Below are 19483 nucleotides of genomic sequence, written 5' to 3' on the forward strand. Positions count from 1 at the left end.
AGCCGACGTTACGTACTGTAATTTATGATTTGTATTTATTATTTAATATTATTTATTAGGTAGGTGTATCATGTACGGACAAGCGGTACAAACGGTATACCAATAATGTCCAATACCCATTTTCACGACATTACAAGTTATGCCCATATCATTAATAAATAATATCGTGATGACGTCATAGTTATTATTACTATTACTATTATTATTATTATGCGATAATTTCCACCTCCACGATCATATTTTATTCTGTTGTGCAGCTGTAGAGAAAAAAAAAATACTAATTACGATAATCCGTGCTCGAAACGTAGTGTTATCTCGTCGAAAGTAAACAGCTAAACAGCAGTCAGAAATAATAGTCGTCATTTCGTCAATCGTTGAACTATTGAAATATTCCTACCTATAAATTATAAAATTGACTTTCATCGGCGGCCATCAGCAAAACGGCATTCACCGATCGTACGAAACGACGAAACTTGACGGGTAAACGTTCGGCGTAATTATTATTTACTTTTTCTCCCACAATTGTTACTATTCTCCGTTGCCGGCTGATTTGCAATTTTTTTTGAGTCCCGTTTATGCGCATTTCGAAAATTTGATAGTTTTGTGTCGTAGATACGATTCCAGTTTTATTTTTTTTCATACTGCAATAATGTCATCTAATGTGGGCGATGGAGTGCCGGATAGCGTGGATGGACTGTATGACGTTTACAGCGTGAGCTTTTGGCTAAAGGTGTTGTTAAACGGTAGTCTGGTTGCTATTATTACGTTTCTGTTGATGAAAATATTCATGAAACGCAATGAGCCTGAAGTCGAAGAACAAGATGATGTGGTGCTACCAAAAATGAAGAAGAGAGATTTCACCATCCAAGAGCTTCGTGAATTTGACGGCACAAAAGGTGACGGCCGCATTTTGGTAGCAATTAACGGCAAAGTATTTGACGTTACTAAAGGAAAACATTTCTACGGACCTGGTATGATTATTTACATTCTATATGGTCTTAAACCTATTTCATTTGTAATGGACAATTAAATACTTATTTATCTCATAGGTGGTGTTTACTCAACATTTGGTGGACGTGATGCTTCTCGTGGTTTAGCTACATTTTCAGTAAGTGGTAAAGATGAATACGATGACCTAAGTGATTTGAATTCATTAGAGATTGAGTCTATGTTGGAATGGGAAAATCAATTTATGGGTAAATATATAATTTTATAATCACTATCAATTAAGATAAATTGGATCAAAAAAGTAAATAATAATAGTGATAGTATATTGTTATGGTTCTTAAATAATCCCATAATACAACAATTATATTTTGAAAATATCTAACAATAGGTACATAGACTTTTTGCTTTCTATGGATACATTATCTATTTAGTTAAAATTTAAAACAAAAATATTGTGGTTTATACTAGTTAAATTGTATATTAGGTTGTTACATTCTTATTTTATTTTTATTTTTTATCAATATATATCTTGATATTAAGAAGTTCTTAACCATAAGTAACAATAGCATTAGTAACCCACCTAAGTACAATATTTATTATTTTGATTTAAACTATAACTCAATAAACATAATCCTTGTTGATAATTATAATGGTATTTTGCCATGTATAAATAATATACAAGTACATTACACATTTTTAATTGTAATATTGTATGCATACTTTTCCTTTTGATCATTTGCAGTGATACAATGTAATGTATTTAAATGAATATTTCTCTAGCAATTTCTTTACTAAATTTTTTGTTTATAACAAAACCAAGCTTTTAAATCTCATAAAAACAACTTTTTTTAACAAAACACTCATATTATTAGATACTATGAGTGTTCTAAAAATGTTTTTCCATAATGGTATAAATGTTGTTTGCTTGAATGTAACTATGTTTTTAATTCTCTATAAAGAGTAAAGACTATAATTTGTGTGAATTAATGCTGAATGATAAAAAAAGCAATTATTGTATATGTATCTTGTGCCTCTAAAGTATATTAAATGCAATTTATTAATTTAATGAATACATATAATTTTAGCCTAATTATTAACATCACCTATTTAATTAAGAATATGCTTATATTTATTTGGTTTCTCAAACCTGACTCAAATCTAAATTATTTTTTTTTATTAAGTTGATTAGGTACCTAATTTGTTTGAATTTAAAAAATGTGTTATACCTTGATAAATTATACTTATATAATCTACATAATACATTCCGTATATACCTATTATACATTATATTAGATATATGTATATATAATATTATATATATATATATATATTCATAGGTATATTATCACAAAATTAAATTTCTTTTCACTTTGATGAACCATTTATTATCCTGTAAAACTTTTTCTTTTTGACATAATATTGAAAATACAAGAGTAAAAACTTCTCAATCAAAAAATATAGGTCATCATGGGTCATACTGATAACTTATTCATTTTATGATAATTCATATATATATTATAACAAACACAGTATAATTAATTAATGCTTACAAGTGTAAATATGATTTACATTTATAATATATAAATATTATTTATTTTAAGTCAACTCCTGTTCAGAGTTATTTTGTTAATATTTTATATATTATGCAATTTTATTCTGTAGTTCCTGCAAAATCATAAATTATATTTGGCTTAACAAAAACAAAATGTTTAATTTAAATAATTGACCCACTTAAACAATAATTTATGTACTAATAAGTAATAATAAATGATTAATGTACTTAATATAGTAACAACATTGGGAACTTATATATTGAACTCTCAGCACCCCATTACTATATTAGTTAACTTCCAATATCAAAATATTAAATTTAACAACAGAGAATCAGATTTTTATAAGCAACAATGCTACATGTATATATTTTATTTTTTACGTATCATCTTAGTAATTGCTTATACAGTCATACCTATAATTTAATGACTATTTCATGTCACAAGTTTTTATCTTACAAATTAATTAGGTTTTATTTATGATCAATATTGTTGTAATTATTTTCTAATATCATTATACCTAGACCAAATAATTATGTTAGATAATAAAATGTGTATTACCAACCATTTTTTTCAATAATTTAATTACAACATTTCTAACATAAAAAAGCTATCAAGTAGGTGTCTGCAGTGCTGCACTAAACTAATACCTTCACTGAAGATATCACTATATCAGATATACTTTGTTATTGAATAGATCACTTTTATGGATGTTTAAAATTTGAAATCAATGATTAGATGGATTGAATTATTATTTGCCAAAAGCATGACATTTATATACTTAGTGCCCGGAAGTTCATGCATTTGGATGTTAGTTTTTGAACCATTAGATTTATTGCTAAGTGAGTTAGAATGCATTCCAAGATACTACAAAAACCATATCAACAGTTTATAGTGCATATTTTTGCAAATTTAGTAGTTTTAAAATTTTAGAATATATTTTATAATTTATGAAGATGCAGTATGAAAATTTACTAACAAAAATATTATTACATTTATATTGAGAAAACTTACTTGATATTCTTATCATATTTTTCAAATTTCCATTTTACATTAAAAACAATATTTTTCCCCAGTAAATTAGGTAATATAATATATTAATATATATGTTTATACATTTTAACTACAGCTAGCTTTATCGGCTTTATCTTTATATTATGATCGACAGTCACGTTCGTGCTGAGAATCTGCGTTTAATGTGTTTAACTTACTCAATAGTTATTGACTATTATAATATAGGTAGTTATCCTAATCACCAATAACAATTCTTTCGTCTTCTTGTAAAATTATAGAATGTAGTCAGTTCTCAATTTCTTGTTTATATTGTTTATTGACATGTTTTGTGAGGTAATAACAGGCAGTCGTTTATATTTGAGAATTTATTAAAATCATTGACTATAAATTGTAATGTTTAAAAATATATAGTTACTAATAAAATAATGTTTTATTCCTCATATTTACAAATTAAAAAAAAAAAAAATATTTAAGCAAATATATCAGAATTTTCAAGCGAATAAATGCATACATATTTTGGTAGTTTTTAGTGCATAAGCGTCCAGGATCTAATCATACTATTAATTCAGTAGTATGAATGTATCTATTATTTATTTCTATAATAATTTGTTGTTATTAACTTTTGAGTCAAAATCGATTTACATAGAACATTGTTAACAGGTTTCTTATGAAAATAGGTAAACATCTATCGGCAATGATTTAATAAAAAAATACTAAAATTGTAAATTTATCATGGCTATAAATAGTTTAAAATATTTTAAAAATTCCATATGGAAAATTTTCATATATATATATATATATTAATATCTGATTAAAATTAAATTATTATCAGGAGTTTTTACTTTTCAAGTTAAACCTTAAAGAGAACGCTATACACATATTTGTTGTTTCAGTCTTTCAAGTGTGTAACATAGCAAATTTACATTAAGCAAATCGCGTTAAATTCAGTTAGTTTAAAAATTAGAGTAAATTGTCCTATTATGAAACCTGATGGTAAAATCATTATCTGTGTTTGTATGTGGTTTTTTTATGATAACTTAGTTTTTTAGTGATTATGAGTTAGGTATTTTATTTTACTCTTTTTTATGTACGCGAAACTTACTACAGAGTACAGAATTGAACATCAAAAAAAAAAACCCACATACAAACACAGATAATGTTCTTAAAATCAAGTTTCATAATAGGTCGATTCATTCTAATTTTTAAACTAATGTAGGTAAATGTGATTTGCTTAGTGTAAGTTTGGTATGTTATCCATTTGTAAGAAGACAACAAATGGTTTTTTAGCATCCTCTTAAAATAAAATCAATTTCATTAGAATTAACAACTTTTAAGGAACCTTGTATTACATTTTCAAGATATTCTACCTAGCAAAACAATTTTTATCAATGTTGGATTAAAAAAAACTTTTATTAATGTTAGATAAAAAATTGAATATTGAAAATACCTTTATGGAGTTCGAAAAGAATTAAATATTTCAATTATTTTATTTCGTCTATAAAACCTTAGTAAAAAACTTGATGAAATTTTATGTACCTAAGCTAATTAATTTTTAAGTTACTATACAAGTACAAAATTGATTATGCCAAACACTGTTTTTATGTAATGATTTCTGTTTTCCTTCAATTTTTCACTTCTATTTTTTTACCCAGTTATTTTACTAAAAGATCTCTCTGTTTTCAATTTTATTATTGATAGTCATATGTGCATTAATATAACAAATATTTCATAATTCATAAATTTTATTTCTGTGATAGTAATATGTATTCTATATAATGTAGTTTTTCTACTAATATATAACAATATTATATATTATAAATAATTTACTCTTATTTTAATTTAATACTTGAAGTACATAATTTTTAATAACTCCCACTACATTTACTGTATTTTTAGATACTTTTTATTTACTTATTTATCATACCTTTGTATTTGTTTTATTTAGAAAAATATGATTATGTTGGACGTTTATTGAAACCTGGAGAATCTCACAGTTACTATACAGATGAAGAAGAAACACCTACCAATAAACTCCATCTGGAAAATCCAAAACAATGTGAAACTGAAAAACCTAAAAACTATGCTGGAAGTGATTCTACAAGTATAAATGAATTACCAAAAACTGAAATTAAAGATAACAATAAGGAAACCGTGGACAACAGCAGTGGTGGTCTATCTTCGGATACTATTGATGAGAAACCCAAGAAAGATGAAATTCATACGTTGGAAAAATAGTACAAATCATTTAAATGAACATCGGTATTTATTTTCAACTAAGGGGGACTAAGAACGGTTACATCCGTAACGGTGATGGGATTCATTATATACTGTAAGGGTGTTAAAGATTTTGTTTTTGTACTTAATAATATGACTGAAATCAACAATTTTATTATTATTGGATTTTAATTATTTTCTTTTTTGTCTTCATTATTTGAACTAAAATGAAGATCAAAATATTTTTTTTTAAGTTCCAAATAATCAGTTTTAGTGTTAAAACATTTTGAATGAAGAATAATCTAGTTTTGTTCCTTTATTCGATTATTGTTAAATAAAGTCGAAAGAATTACATTTTTATTTTTTATAACTATATAATAAGTATAAAAAATTTAGTAGTTGTTTTTATCTTTTAGTGTTACCTGATTGATTAAAATGTACAGTCATGTTACAGGGAACAAAAAATATTTTTTTTTTTAATAATCTAAGAACTGAGTTTTAACTATACATTTTTAAATTGTCAGAATTATTTTGATGGTAAATATTTTTCAAATTTTGCTAAATAACGCATGGTATACAGCCTGCATGTATATTTTATCTAACTAATATAGCTTTATCAAAAAAAACAAAAAAAAAATTACAGATCCATAATGGTGTAATTATATTTTATTATACAAAAGTAACTATCCCTTAAATCACTGTTGACAAAGGTAGATACTTCATAATTTTTGTTTACTTTATAAAAATTATGTTACCTTAATCCTTATCATATTATATGCATTCTTATGTTTTGGTGTGTTTTAATTGATAAAATAATAACTATATTTATAAATATATTATTTTCTTAATAAGGCAACACTTCTGAAATGTTGAAATTATTGTTTGTTACATAATATAAAGGTTTCTTACAAATAAAGAATTAAATTGTTTTTTATATAACTATTTATTTATTTATATAAATGTCAATAGATCAATATAATAAATTGAAATACATTAAATGGAACAAACATTTTAACGATATTTTATACAATTTTCAAATTTTCACACAATTACTAAAAGATTCGAAGAGATAAAATTTAAATAATTACATTTTTGTTTCATTAATTATAATGATATCATTTTAATTGTATTGATAAATCAAAATAGTTATGTTTTTATGAAAATACAAAAAAAAAAATTTAACCAAGTGACTTGGTAACTCAAAAATTAAGAAAACAATATATTTCCCTACAATCTGTATGTATTACCATTTAAAGTTTAAACACAAATGGTATGTCATTTGTTTTTAATTTATCTGATAAACTAGTAATAACAAAAAGAGGGTAACCTGTCACTCTGCTGTACAGTAGGTTACTGTAATGGATGATATTTGAATTCAATGATATAGTATCATTGTATACGAAAAACAATTCTGGGTGGAGACGGTTTGTCAGTCTAAGATATATTATACTTTATTAAGTATATTGTTATGATTAAAAAAGAACAAAAAATGTAGGTACCTATAAAATAAATTCAAAATTAATCAAATCAAATTCATTATGCACCTGACTTAATCAGTCATTCATAGAAGGTATGTACAATTTACTATTAAGTATTAATTTAAGTCATTAATGACATTAACTATTAATATTAGAATATAAAGTAAACTAGAAATTTAAGTATCCGTAAATATTTTTAAATTTCAAAAGTACCAGCTCAAGAACATTACCTTTCAGAAAAGATGCTACGCTTGATACTTTTGAGCAAGCTTAGAGGGAGAAAAAGTGTTGGCAGAATAAAAAAGAAATAAACATCATTGTAAAACCAATACATTCCTCACTTCGTTCAGAATCTAAAACTAAAAAATCAAGAAATATTAAATATCTTTAAATAACTTAAAAATTGTTGAAATATCAAGTATATGAGTTAATAAAATAAACATATGGTGTAAATTTCGAGTTTCTACAGTTATTCGTTTTTGAATAACAATAAAATAAGAATATCAGTTCAAGAGAAATTCAGTGAATATTGTTGTAATTCAAATCAGTGCTTGGAACCGAAATTAAAAATACCGGTATTTTAACCGGAACCTATTGAAAATATTGGAACCGGAACCTTACCGAAACCCTTTTTTGATTTACCTAGGAACCTAAACCGGAACCGATATTTGTCGGAAGAGAATTTTTCGGTTCAAGGTTTATTTAATTATTTAAGGCTGGTGTATAATAATACATACCTATTATTAAATAATATTTGATTCTTAAAATAAGGTTGTAAACGTAAACGTGTTATTATAATTGTATATTTTTATAATCTAACAATTCCATGAAACAATAAAATATGAGCATTTAACAAAATAAATATAATAATTAATATTGTTATTCGCCCGCTGATTTGTAAAGCATGTCATTATGATTATTTCCTTATATTTTATAATTTATAAATAGTTTTAGATACAATGCCTGGTAATGTTGATGAATGATGTCTATAATAAAATGATTATCAATACGATCAAAATACACACTCGTATAAATTGTTATCAGATTGTGACAAGGGCTAATAATTAATATTATAATGGTCAAATGGTATACCGTATACATATACATATTTAATTGAATTTCTGAATAGTTTTTCATAATAATAAAATTAAAAATAGGAATAATGGGCGATTACGAATAATTTGTAATATCTCCATTCGCAACGTCCGTAGTTCGTTTAATCTTATTATAAGCTATCGAATAATCAAGTGCACGAATGCTCGATTGAATACAGTTATTTGTATTGAACATTCGGATAACACTATCGAATTATTTATTTGGCATAAAATGTATGTTTTGTTTGATTTGTAATTAGTATACAATATATTAGTATATTACATTATAACTGTTTCAATTGTAAATTTGTAAATGCATATTATAGTTTTCTAAACAATTTTAGTAATCTTATTTCCACCATAAGATACTAAGTACTAACTCAAAACAATTACTATTACTGCATTTCGGTCTTTATAGTTTTCTGTTTATTTGTTTATAGGTAATGTAAGCAATATAAATTGATGTATGTGAATATCCCATAATATTATAATATATTATGAGAGACTGAGTACAATATTTTAGAGTTTCTTTAGTTTTTAGTGTTAAGACTTAAGGTTATAAGTGATTATTATTTTAGATTCTAATATTAAATAATAAATAACTTGACATATTTATTTCATTTTTATAATATAAAATATATTTAATATAATCAGTCAACCTGTTTTTTAAATCCAGAATTCAATTGTTTGTAAGGTAATTTAAATTTTTTATTATATTGAATTTTACACGAAAAATAAGTTTATACATTTTGTCTTTTAAACCATCAAAAATACTATTTTTTAATGTCTAGTTTAGATTAAAATTTAAAAGTAAAATAAATTATGTTTGAGTCTCTTATTATACTATTATGGTCTCATATTAAATTAGACAAAATTATCAAAAATTAATTCAGATTTTGAAACTTAAAAGTTGAAATAAGAAAAAGTCAATTAATCAAAACAACTTATAGTAGGAAAGTAATTTTGTCATTTTAATTTATACTAAAAATTATCAGTTAAGTATTAAATTAAGTACCTATCTACACAAGATATGATTTTTATAAAAATTAATCTTTATATAGGTACCTATTGTACAATTTCTGGTATAAATGTCAGTTGTTCAAATTGAATTTTACAACTCACAATGCCACATCTACAGAGTAAGTTAGGCTTGACAACATGCATATCATACAAAATTCTATCTAGGGTATTATTTAAATAAAACCACTGTTTATAGAGATTATTGAATGTTTGATTCATGATTGTATCAAATGTTATGATGCACTGACTTCCGCTTTTTACAACATGAGTCAACCCTATTTTTTTAAAAATTTTTTGAGTGTTTTTAAAACTAAATAGTAAACTTACCAAGTCATTTAAGTTATAACCCAACAACGGTACTATAATTTGATTTTATCATTTTAGATTATTATAGGTATGCATAGGCGCAATTTCAACTTTTGACTTGGGGGGCTGAATATATTAAAGGCATGCAGACCATTGCAATATAGCATTTTAAAATTGTATGTCATAGGGTTTTTTTTTTTTGGGGGGGGGGCAACGGCTAAGATTGGGGACTTGGCCCCGCCAGTCCCCCCCCCAATTTGCGCCTATGAATGAAGTTTATACTTGGTTTTTTTTTTACTTTTTGAAAAAAAATATACTTTTAATTACTGGTGTTTACCGGTACCAGAACCGAAATCTTCATTCTATAATTTTATGAACCGGAACCTAAACCGGTACCAAATTTTTATTTTTTTGAAGAACTGAATTGGAACCGAAACCGAAAAAATCATAAAGGTTCCAAGCCCTGATTCAAATGTTCATAAAAATGTAATTTGAATTTACGGTGGACATTTTTTATTTGATAAAAGCAGACAAACTCATGAAGAATTTTTAAAACTGAAAAGATAAACTTTTTTTAATTTTTAACTCTAAATAAATTGCAAATTTTTCTTGATTTTTACGTATTTAAGATTCTGAGCGGAGCGAGGATTATTGATTTTACCATGATGTGTATGTTTTTTTTGTGTCGGTCATCACGTATTGGGGCAATAAAATTTGATTTTTGACTTCAGTACCTCGTTCGATCAGAAAGTGAATCTAGTTGGTACTTTGGGGGGGTCAAAAGTAAAAAATTCTTAATATTTTTCTAAATAATTTGGAAAAACAAACTAAAAATTGAGGGAAAAACGAGAAATTTTACGCACAATCAGTTTTCAACAAAATCGATTTTGGTTTTTGATATAACTATAAAACAGATGACCATCATAGATACATGCAATTTTCACAGAATGTTTATATAAGTTTATTCTATCCACCATGCACTTTCGACTTAAGTTGAACTATCTATAGGCATATACAATTTTCGATAATTATTAGTTTTTTTAAAATTAATATCGATAAAAATTATTTTTTGGGTATAAAATCTTGAAATTTAATACAAGGAACGTTCCTAACATATTGTTACGATAGCAGTTGAAAAATAAAATAAATTCAGTTACAATTTTTTTTTATTAGCATTCAGTTTGAATTTTGACAAAATACATAAAAATCACAAAAATTTGCAAATTATTTTAAGCTAGAAATTCATAAAAAATTTTCTTTTTAAATCTAAGATTTGAAAATTTAATACAAGATTCCTTACAAGTTTTTCAATCTTTATCACTAAAAAAATTTCCACCAAATATTAAAATTAAAATTTTATGAGCGTTTGAATTTTAAATTTTTACAACATTGAATTTTCACTGGATTACACATTTAGCGATTTTCTTATTTGGTGTAACTCTAAAACAAATTACCGCAGATACTTGAAATTCTAACTGAATGTTTATATAGGCATTTTCTGTATATGATACAATATTCAAAAATGGTTTTGAGCTGTTTACTGACATTTTAATTTTTCAACGTTTTTAAATATCGATTAAAATTTATTTGTTGCGTAGAAAGCTTGAAAATTTAATACAAGGCTTCTAACACATTGTAACAATAGTAGTTGAAAAATGTTAAAAATACATAGGCATGATTTTTTTTTTTATAAAAATATGTAAAAATTACGGCAATGTTCAAATTACCTTAGAGATTCATAGAAGTTTTTCTTTTTAGATCTAAGATTTGAAAATTAAATACAAGGCTCCTAGCATATTTTTACAATAGCAGTTGAAAAATAAAAGAAATACATAATCACAATTTTTTTTTATAAGCATTCAAAGTTTGAATTTTGACAACATAGTATACGTAAAAATCAAGAAAATTCGTAAATTATTTTATGCTAGAAATTCAAAAAAATTTTCTTTTTAAATCTAAGATTTGAAAATGTTCAATAATCTATAATATTTGCTAGTCAGATAAACGGCCTCCGCTCAGAAACTTTTTTCGTATACAATTATATATCATTGGATTCAAATTTAATTCCATCCATTACAGTAACCCACTTGTAACCTACTGGCTACTGTACAGCAGAGCGACATCCACGACTATCCGCTTTTTAAAATTGACTACGCTACTACGCATTTTTAATATTTTTTAACTACTGTAGTATTAAAATATTAGGATCATTGAATTAAATTGAGACTTTTTTATCCAAATAATAAAATTTTATTGCCATTTAAAAAAACTAAAAATAATGAAATTTCAAATGTCTATAAAATAACTTAAAAAGATTTGAAATATTTTGAAAATTTTATCAAGTATGTAAAATGATAGAATAGTGATAACATTTATTGAGATTTCATGTATCTACGGTAATTTGCTTTAGAGTTGCACTAATTTCTAAAATTGATTTCGCGTAAAAAAAATCCCGTTTTGTTTTTTCCGGCGCTTTTGAAAATACTGGGAAGTGGGAATCTCAAAATTTTACTTCACCAATGTACCACCTAGATTCACTTTTCAACTGGAAAAGCTACTGAAGTAGAAAATCGAAGCATTATTTTGACAACTTACGTGTGCACACACATAAAATAATACTAAAATAAAATAAATAAAAAATAAACATTGTTGTAAAATCATTGCAATACATTCATCGCTCTAGAGTCTAAAATGTCTGAGTTCATTGCAACTATTAACTATATTATAAACATTAAACACTTCCACAAAATTTAAAAACAAATCAAACATAGTATTTTTGTAATTAGTTATTTGACAATTATACATTACTCTTGTATCTTTATTAAAATGTGATAACTTAAAATATTTAAAAAATTCCAACAAACAAAAAAAAAACAAATGATAAATATTACTTGCTATTAGTTTAAATACTTCCCTTAAACAATAGTTTTATATTTTATATAAATACAGACTGTCAACTTAGTAATGCTGTTAATGCATCAAAAAAAGTCGGACGGTCTTTAATTTGCATTTTAGCAATAGATGAATCAAAGTATTCTAGTGAAATAACTATATTCGTTTTATTAGCTACTTGCTCAAATGCTTTTCCAAAAAAACTGAAACAATTAAAATAGTTATAATATGTAAAGCTTTCAAATTTTAAATTACAAAAGTGATAAATAATATTAAAACTTTAAATATTTAAAAATAAATTACATTCACTTTTAGTTAAGCAGGAAATAGTTGAATGTTTAAATTTAAATTAACCGATTTCTTATTACTAATTAGTAGGTAGTTAATTTTGAATTAATTAATAATAAATAATGTATTTATTATTAATTAATTAAATACATTTTTTTAGTAAATGAATAAAAATAGTCTCAACCAAATATATAGGAAGAGGAACAATCATTAATGCAATCAAGTAATAATTGCAGGGACAACTATCTTTTTACTAACACATACCTTTAATATTTTAACATGATTTACAACTTACTTTAATGTTTTGTAATAATAAAATATTCTAATCTTAACTTGCATTTTAATTAATATTAGCTATCACTTATTATTTACCACTATTGTAATCTAGAAGTATATTAATAATTTAAAAAAGTATAAAATTCTTAAATTTTACCTTCTAGGCAATGATTCTGTAATAGGAGGAATACCGACTACAATACAAGAATCTTGGTCCGAATCAAGAACTGCTGAAGCAATTAATGGTAAACGAGAATTTTTATTTTTATTAGATGATGCTACTTGAGCCCTCAATGCAAATGAAGCTAATATAATTAATAATTGAGGATCGGAATAATGCTGTGAATTTAAAGTTCCCTGCAACAATTAATAAATTCAATTTACTTAAAATGTGTACAATTGAGTACTTCTGAGTTATATAGTAGGTATCAAGTGGGCCACTATATATATGTAGTATAATATTGTAAACGTAAAATATTGTGGGTAAAGACAATCTGTCAGATACTATGAAGTGTATTTCTGATTTTATGTTTCTTTATATTGCTATTAAGTAATTTATTTTAAAACATTGCATTTATTTTAAATTATAAAAATTTAGTTATTATAATAATGTATATTTATTTATATTGTATTAGTTAACTTTTGAATCAATACCACTTTGTCATAGAACTATGAATTTATCATGATATAAATAGAGAATAGCTTAAAATTAATCTTAACATTTTGAAAATTTAAACATATCAAACAATAAAGAAACCTATAATCCAGGAACCGTAAGAACGCTACTGGTCAGCAACCAAAACTCATCCATTCTCACACATGTCCATCACTGAACCTTCCAAAATGTCTATAAATGTATATTTGTATTTCCAGACGCTTTTGAACCACTGAGAATTATTTTTATTTTTGACCCCTTAAATACCAATTGGATTCACTTTCTTACTAGAACAGATGCTGAAGTAGAAAATCAAAGTGTTTTAAGTGCCCTAAAAAGTAACTCACAAAAATGAAACCTAAATCATTGTAAAATCAATACATTCATCCACTTAGAATTTATAATGGTTAAAATAAATTTATAAATTTAATTATTTAAATTTAGCTACAGTAAATTTGTTACCTCTTGAATAATTAAGTAATAAAATGGACCAGCTAACATCACTTGTTTCATATCTAATGCTACTTGTATGTGCCTAAACATATTAGTTAATATCCATTTGGCTCTTTCAATTCCTTCATCTAATAAATTTTTTTTGGCACTATAATAATTGATCATATTTAAATATCAGTTTATTGTATTGTGCAATATCATAATTTTATTTATTACAAATACATACCGAGATAAGGAATCCATAGTATTATAAAAACACTCTGTAGATGATTTTCCATGAATCTAATCATTTTTTTTTAATGTTAATGTAATACAATGTTTATAATATATCTTCATAACTTACATTACTTTCCAAAGTAGCAATCATCGAGTAAACATAATCAGCACATTGATATCGGGTTTTAAAACCTTGATGTAATATGAACGAAGGATAAGTTAAGTGTAACAAATTATGTGTATTGGAAATTTTTTCCATCATCCCAAAAAATTGTTTTCGCAGATTTAAGTCCATAGAATGGTACATTTGACGACTTTCCGATAAAGGTAACCTAATTTTATATATAACATATAATTTTTTTTTTAATATGAAAAATGTTGCTACCAAATAATTTATTTAAAAACACTTCAGCAGATTTTAATAAAATTATTTCACTATGCTAAATAATAATTAGTAAAATAAGTTATTATAATCACCCCATCTCAGCTAAAATTTGTTTCAATCTTTTTTCTCCTTTTACAGTCCAAAGTTTTAAAGATACAGCTGTAAACATTGAGTATCGAAGACTTGATTCAATTGTCCAATGTCTGTATAAGGCTAATAACAAACTGTGAATTATACTATTATTATTTTAATTTCTGTATTTAGGTAAATTAGTAGCTTAGTATTTCTCACTCTTTTACAGATTCAATCCTTAAATTTGAAGTATTGTTTGAAGGTTCAGTTTGTGACATAGACTCTTTATAATTAATAGCAGATTCACAAATACGACCAATGTGATCACCAATCAACTCAACTTCTTTTAAGTAACGCATATTTTCAGTTTTACCAAAAATGTATTGCTCAGTTACGCCAATAATACCCCACCTGAAAATTTATTTTTTACTTTAAATTATCAGGTTAATTATTAAACTATTTAATTATAATGTAATAACCAAATACAAATAAATTATTAAATTATTATTTATACCCATTCCAAAACCTCTAAAAATCTTAAGCTTACCACAATACATCAACAGATTCTCTATGTAATTTCCAAGCAAGATCATACATTAATATAGCAGTCTAAAAACAAAATTCAATAATATAAAAATCTTGGTTAAACTTTTCTTTAAAAAAAAAATACAAACCGATCTTCCATAATATGAAAATTGAGTGTAATCAAATAAAAGCTTTTTTCTTCTTTCTTCCCAATTTCTTTTTTCTTTTCTTTTTATGAATGCTTTTTGTTGAAGCATTCTTCTTTCGTTTTGACGTTTCTCAACAGTATCATTACCCAAGTCTTCATTAAGATCATCAGAATTATAATCTTCTTCAGATGACTAGAATTGTATATTTTTTTTAAATGTAAGAATCTAACACCTAAGAGTTTTAATTTTATAAGAATACATTTTATTTTACCTCTTCATCAATAAATATATCATCATACTCCGGTATTTTTTCATCTTCCTCAGGAGTCGCGAGAATTCTTATCTGGAATACAAAAACCTAGATATTAAACTATTCAGTTAATAAAAAGTAGTAATATTTACTTGTGAACTACTGTATACATTACAGATGTCTGTGGGTCTATGGCTATCAATTACAAAAAAAATTATATCTTCTTCTGGTTCTAAAATATCTATTATATCTAATGAACCCCCACAGTTTATTAACACTATATGCTTCACCTATAAATTGGAAAAAATATACAGTAAGTAAATATATAGTCTTTATTTTCTGACTGAAAGAAGAGTTAAATAATGAAATAAAATAAAACAAAATTGAATTATTTACATCTGATTTTTGTTCCGCATAAACTTTTTTCAATTCAGTAATAGTTTTTACAGGCACAAGTACATAAATAACATTATCAAAACGTAATATATATTGAAATATTTTAGCAGCACAAATTGCATCCACATCATAGTTTACCAAAATTAAAATTTTCTAAACATAATAAATACAAACAATCAAACAATAATAATATATTATACATATATATATAATAATTATTTATCAAAATTACAAAACTGTATTTAGAGGCTTTTGAAGTTCTATTCTTAATTTATTTTGTACCAGTAGATAATGATATATTTAGTAACTTAATTATGTACAATTATTGCTTAATATAAGGTAGTTTTAATTTGATTATAATTGTACTTAGATACATTCTTAATGGTTATATTTTAAACCATGGTTTAATTACATTAAAATCTTTTGTATTTACTGATAAAATAAAATATATAAACATTAATACTCCACCAGGGAAATAAAGGATAATAAAGGGAAAAATAATAATAAGCTACATTGATAAATATGACTCTTATTTCATTGAAATTTAATCAATTTATATAGGTATAACAGATGAGCATTCGAAAACTTAATATTTATTTAAAATAAATATAATTCTACCTACAAGGAAATGCACTTTAATATTATTAATAATACATTGTACCTAGTAATAAATAATGATTAGAAATAGTTGGAGTAATAAACCACGTGTCCATGAGAACAAAGAACTCATCATCATATACATATTTTTGAAATATGTTTACGGAATATGAAAGAAACTTTATACTTCCGAGCAATCAACTTCTGACTTACCTTTAACTCATATATTCTGCATAATAACCACAACAGGATTTTTTTTTCTTATTTTAGAACCACTTTCACTAACAAATTTTTAGAGTCTTTGATGTGTATTGATTGAAATTGAATTTTAAATCAAATTTTTTTATCTAACTGATGAGCTAATTATCAAATATACTATTGCATATTATATACAAATAAAATGAATGTAGGTATTGTTAAATAATATTATTAACATTGAATATTCATTTTCTTTTTCTTGATACCAAAATATACTTTTTTAAATTTTCTATGTACCTACCTACTTACCAAGCTATCTACTAAATTAAATTTTATAATTTTAAACTATTAAGTGATACCTAACTTTTTTATAATATCTTCTTAACTGAAGTCATATTGATGAATTACAACCTTCATAGTGATTAGATTATCTAACACCCTTTAGAAAATAACAGGTTTAAACAATTTTTCAAATGTAAATTGATAGGTACCTACGGCAAAAAACTTTTTTTTTAAAGGATAACTTCACATAACTAATAAAATGCATTAATTGAAAAATTTTTAAATTAGATTAATTAGCCCAGTAATCTAGTTTCATGTTCCTAAAAAACCAAATTCAAAAATACATACAAGGTACCTACTGGTTATAGAGTTTCCTGTTTCCTGTTTCTGTGAATATACAATATATTAACTATTAAGTATAATGACTATAATATGAAGAATGAAGTTAATATCATATATGCCATGCAAATTATATTATATTATATTATTAATTTGTGTATAAACTATAAATGTATTTTGTATTAATGTAATATTAAAATCTGTAATCACTATTCAAAACCACATGGTATTGGTTTATTTTTATTTGGACCAATCCAATATAAGTATTAGATATTAATGTAGTTACGTATAAGTAAAAAATTAAACACAGATTTTAAAAATGTTCACTAAAAGAAATTTTGAAAAAATAATATTTACCTCGATATTTACCTACCTACCTCGTATTTACTAATGTGTATTTTACCCGGTATTTTACCTATTATAAATAGTTATATGTATTTTGATCTTTTAAAATTGATATTTGATTCTATATAAAAAGTACCTACAAGTAAATTGAACCTACCTACAGAGAAACAGTTAGGTATACTTAGCAGTGGCACCCAACCCTATTACTAGATGCAATGGTCGCTACACCTTGAAAATAAGGGTAGGTGGATAGAAATATCTTCATTATTAATCATATTGGTTGGTACCTATTTACTTTTATTATAAATTAAAATATGATAAAATGTATAAAATAATATAATTTTGAGTATTTGAAGGGGTGGGTGGGTAAAATTATTTCCGAGATTATTTCTTACTACACCTGGAAAATATTTCTTAGGCGCCACTGATACCTAGAATGCACATCATATAGATGGACCCAGCATAGTTTAAGTTAGGTTATCTAAAGTCTAGACTACCTGGATAAGCCACATGTAATTTCTTTTTGCACCTTATAGGAAGCAAAAATTTAAATCTGACCCTAGTTAGTCCTTAAGCCTATGGATCGAAAATTGTATTTGATTTGTCGTTTAAAAGGGAATTAAAGTGTCGCGTGTCCCCCCCCCCCCCAAAAAAAAAAAAAATAACAATAATAATTAAGCAATATAATCGGGCGAGAACATGGTAATGCCGTTTTAATGTGCACGATACGATGTCTTAAATTGTGATCGTGCGCAAGACCATAACCCATCATACAAACGATTTACGATAGATCCACTTACATTCCTTGAAACGACGTCGTAAAACCCTTTCACCAGATCGTCGACGAACATTATCACTGAACAGCTAGTCACGCCGGCATCACGTTTCGAATTAAAAATAATATTATAATAATCGATAGCGATTAAAAACGACGTACCTCGATCGCGACTAATAAGGTAAGTCAGAAGGGATTGTAATGATTGAAGTGCTTGCACAATATCACACGTCGCACACTACCATTTAACGCATTCAAAAGTAGTAGGTATAATAGGTGTAAAATGACAATAATACTAATATTATTCTTGAGTAATGAGTAACTACAGTAACCACAAGCGCGACCTAACCTAATATTATTTGAACGAAATAACGAATAGATAAACCGGTACAGGCATTTATTACAGACAAGGACAGGTACGGTGATACAACTTTTTGCCGTCAGATCTTACGATTGGCGCGTGACGTTCGCGCGAACTTGAACCAAATCCGGATTAATAATATTATACCTACCATGTTGTTTACATTATGAAGTTGGCGCGAAAAACGAACGGCGGCGTCTGGTGACTTGAGTGTGATACAATAGACCATTAAACTATGTAGTGTGTAATATTCGATCATTAAAATTGTAAGTTGTTACTAATAAGTAAATGTATAATAACACTATTACAGTGTGGCGACGTCATTAAAGTTTATTTGTCTTCCGAAATAATAGTTGAAGCGTTATTATAACTTTATAAGAATCTCGTAACTATAAATCGCCTTAC

General features: G+C 25.4%; 2 protein-coding genes across 2 annotated transcripts; one reads left to right on the plus strand and one right to left on the minus strand.

Moving 5' to 3' along the window:
- The first annotated feature begins 226 nt into the window (after positions 1-226).
- On the plus strand, positions 227-5912 carry LOC107165868 (membrane-associated progesterone receptor component 2-like). The gene is made up of 4 exons (XM_015514298.2): positions 227-480; positions 613-971; positions 1050-1196; positions 5458-5912. Exons 2-4 carry the CDS (start codon positions 650-652, stop codon positions 5745-5747), a joined length of 759 nt encoding a protein of 252 aa, XP_015369784.1. The 5' UTR covers positions 227-480; positions 613-649; the 3' UTR covers positions 5748-5912.
- A 6412-nt stretch (positions 5913-12324) lies between these two features.
- Positions 12325-19117, minus strand: LOC107165869 (cell division control protein 45 homolog). Its single transcript, XM_015514299.2, has 13 exons — positions 18743-19117; positions 16182-16334; positions 15938-16075; positions 15807-15878; positions 15536-15727; positions 15409-15470; positions 15081-15272; positions 14882-15013; positions 14532-14736; positions 14415-14470; positions 14198-14336; positions 13238-13437; positions 12325-12719 (listed from the first exon to the last, which is right to left on the minus strand). Exons 1-13 carry the CDS (start codon positions 18791-18793, stop codon positions 12578-12580), a joined length of 1734 nt encoding a protein of 577 aa, XP_015369785.2. The 5' UTR covers positions 18794-19117; the 3' UTR covers positions 12325-12577.
- Between the last annotated feature and the right edge of the window lie 366 nt (positions 19118-19483).

This window comes from Diuraphis noxia, unplaced genomic scaffold (assembly GCF_037042655.1).
Source record: "Diuraphis noxia isolate RWA-SAM2 unplaced genomic scaffold, SU_Dnox_SAM2 contig0001, whole genome shotgun sequence".
In the NCBI taxonomy this organism is placed as follows: Eukaryota; Metazoa; Arthropoda; class Insecta; order Hemiptera; family Aphididae; genus Diuraphis; species Diuraphis noxia.

Bases quoted from the DNA above. Each gene is read 5' to 3' on its own strand.
- LOC107165868 (XM_015514298.2), top strand. From the start codon at position 650: ATGTCATCTAATGTGGGCGATGGAGTGCCGGATAGCGTGGATGGACTG. The intron at 972-1,049 runs GTATGATTATTT...TTTATCTCATAG, and splicing joins AAAACATTTCTACGGACCTG to GTGGTGTTTACTCAACATTT. The intron at 1,197-5,457 runs GTAAATATATAA...TGTTTTATTTAG, and splicing joins ATGGGAAAATCAATTTATGG to AAAAATATGATTATGTTGGA.
- LOC107165869 (XM_015514299.2), bottom strand. From the start codon at position 18,793: ATGTTCGTCGACGATCTGGTGAAAGGGTTTTACGACGTCGTTTCAAGG. The intron at 16,335-18,742 runs GTAAGTGGATCT...TATTATGTTTAG, and splicing joins ACGACGTCGTTTCAAGGAAT to AAAATTTTAATTTTGGTAAA. The intron at 14,337-14,414 runs GTATGTATTTGT...CAATTATTATAG, and splicing joins ACTATGGATTCCTTATCTCG to TGCCAAAAAAAATTTATTAG.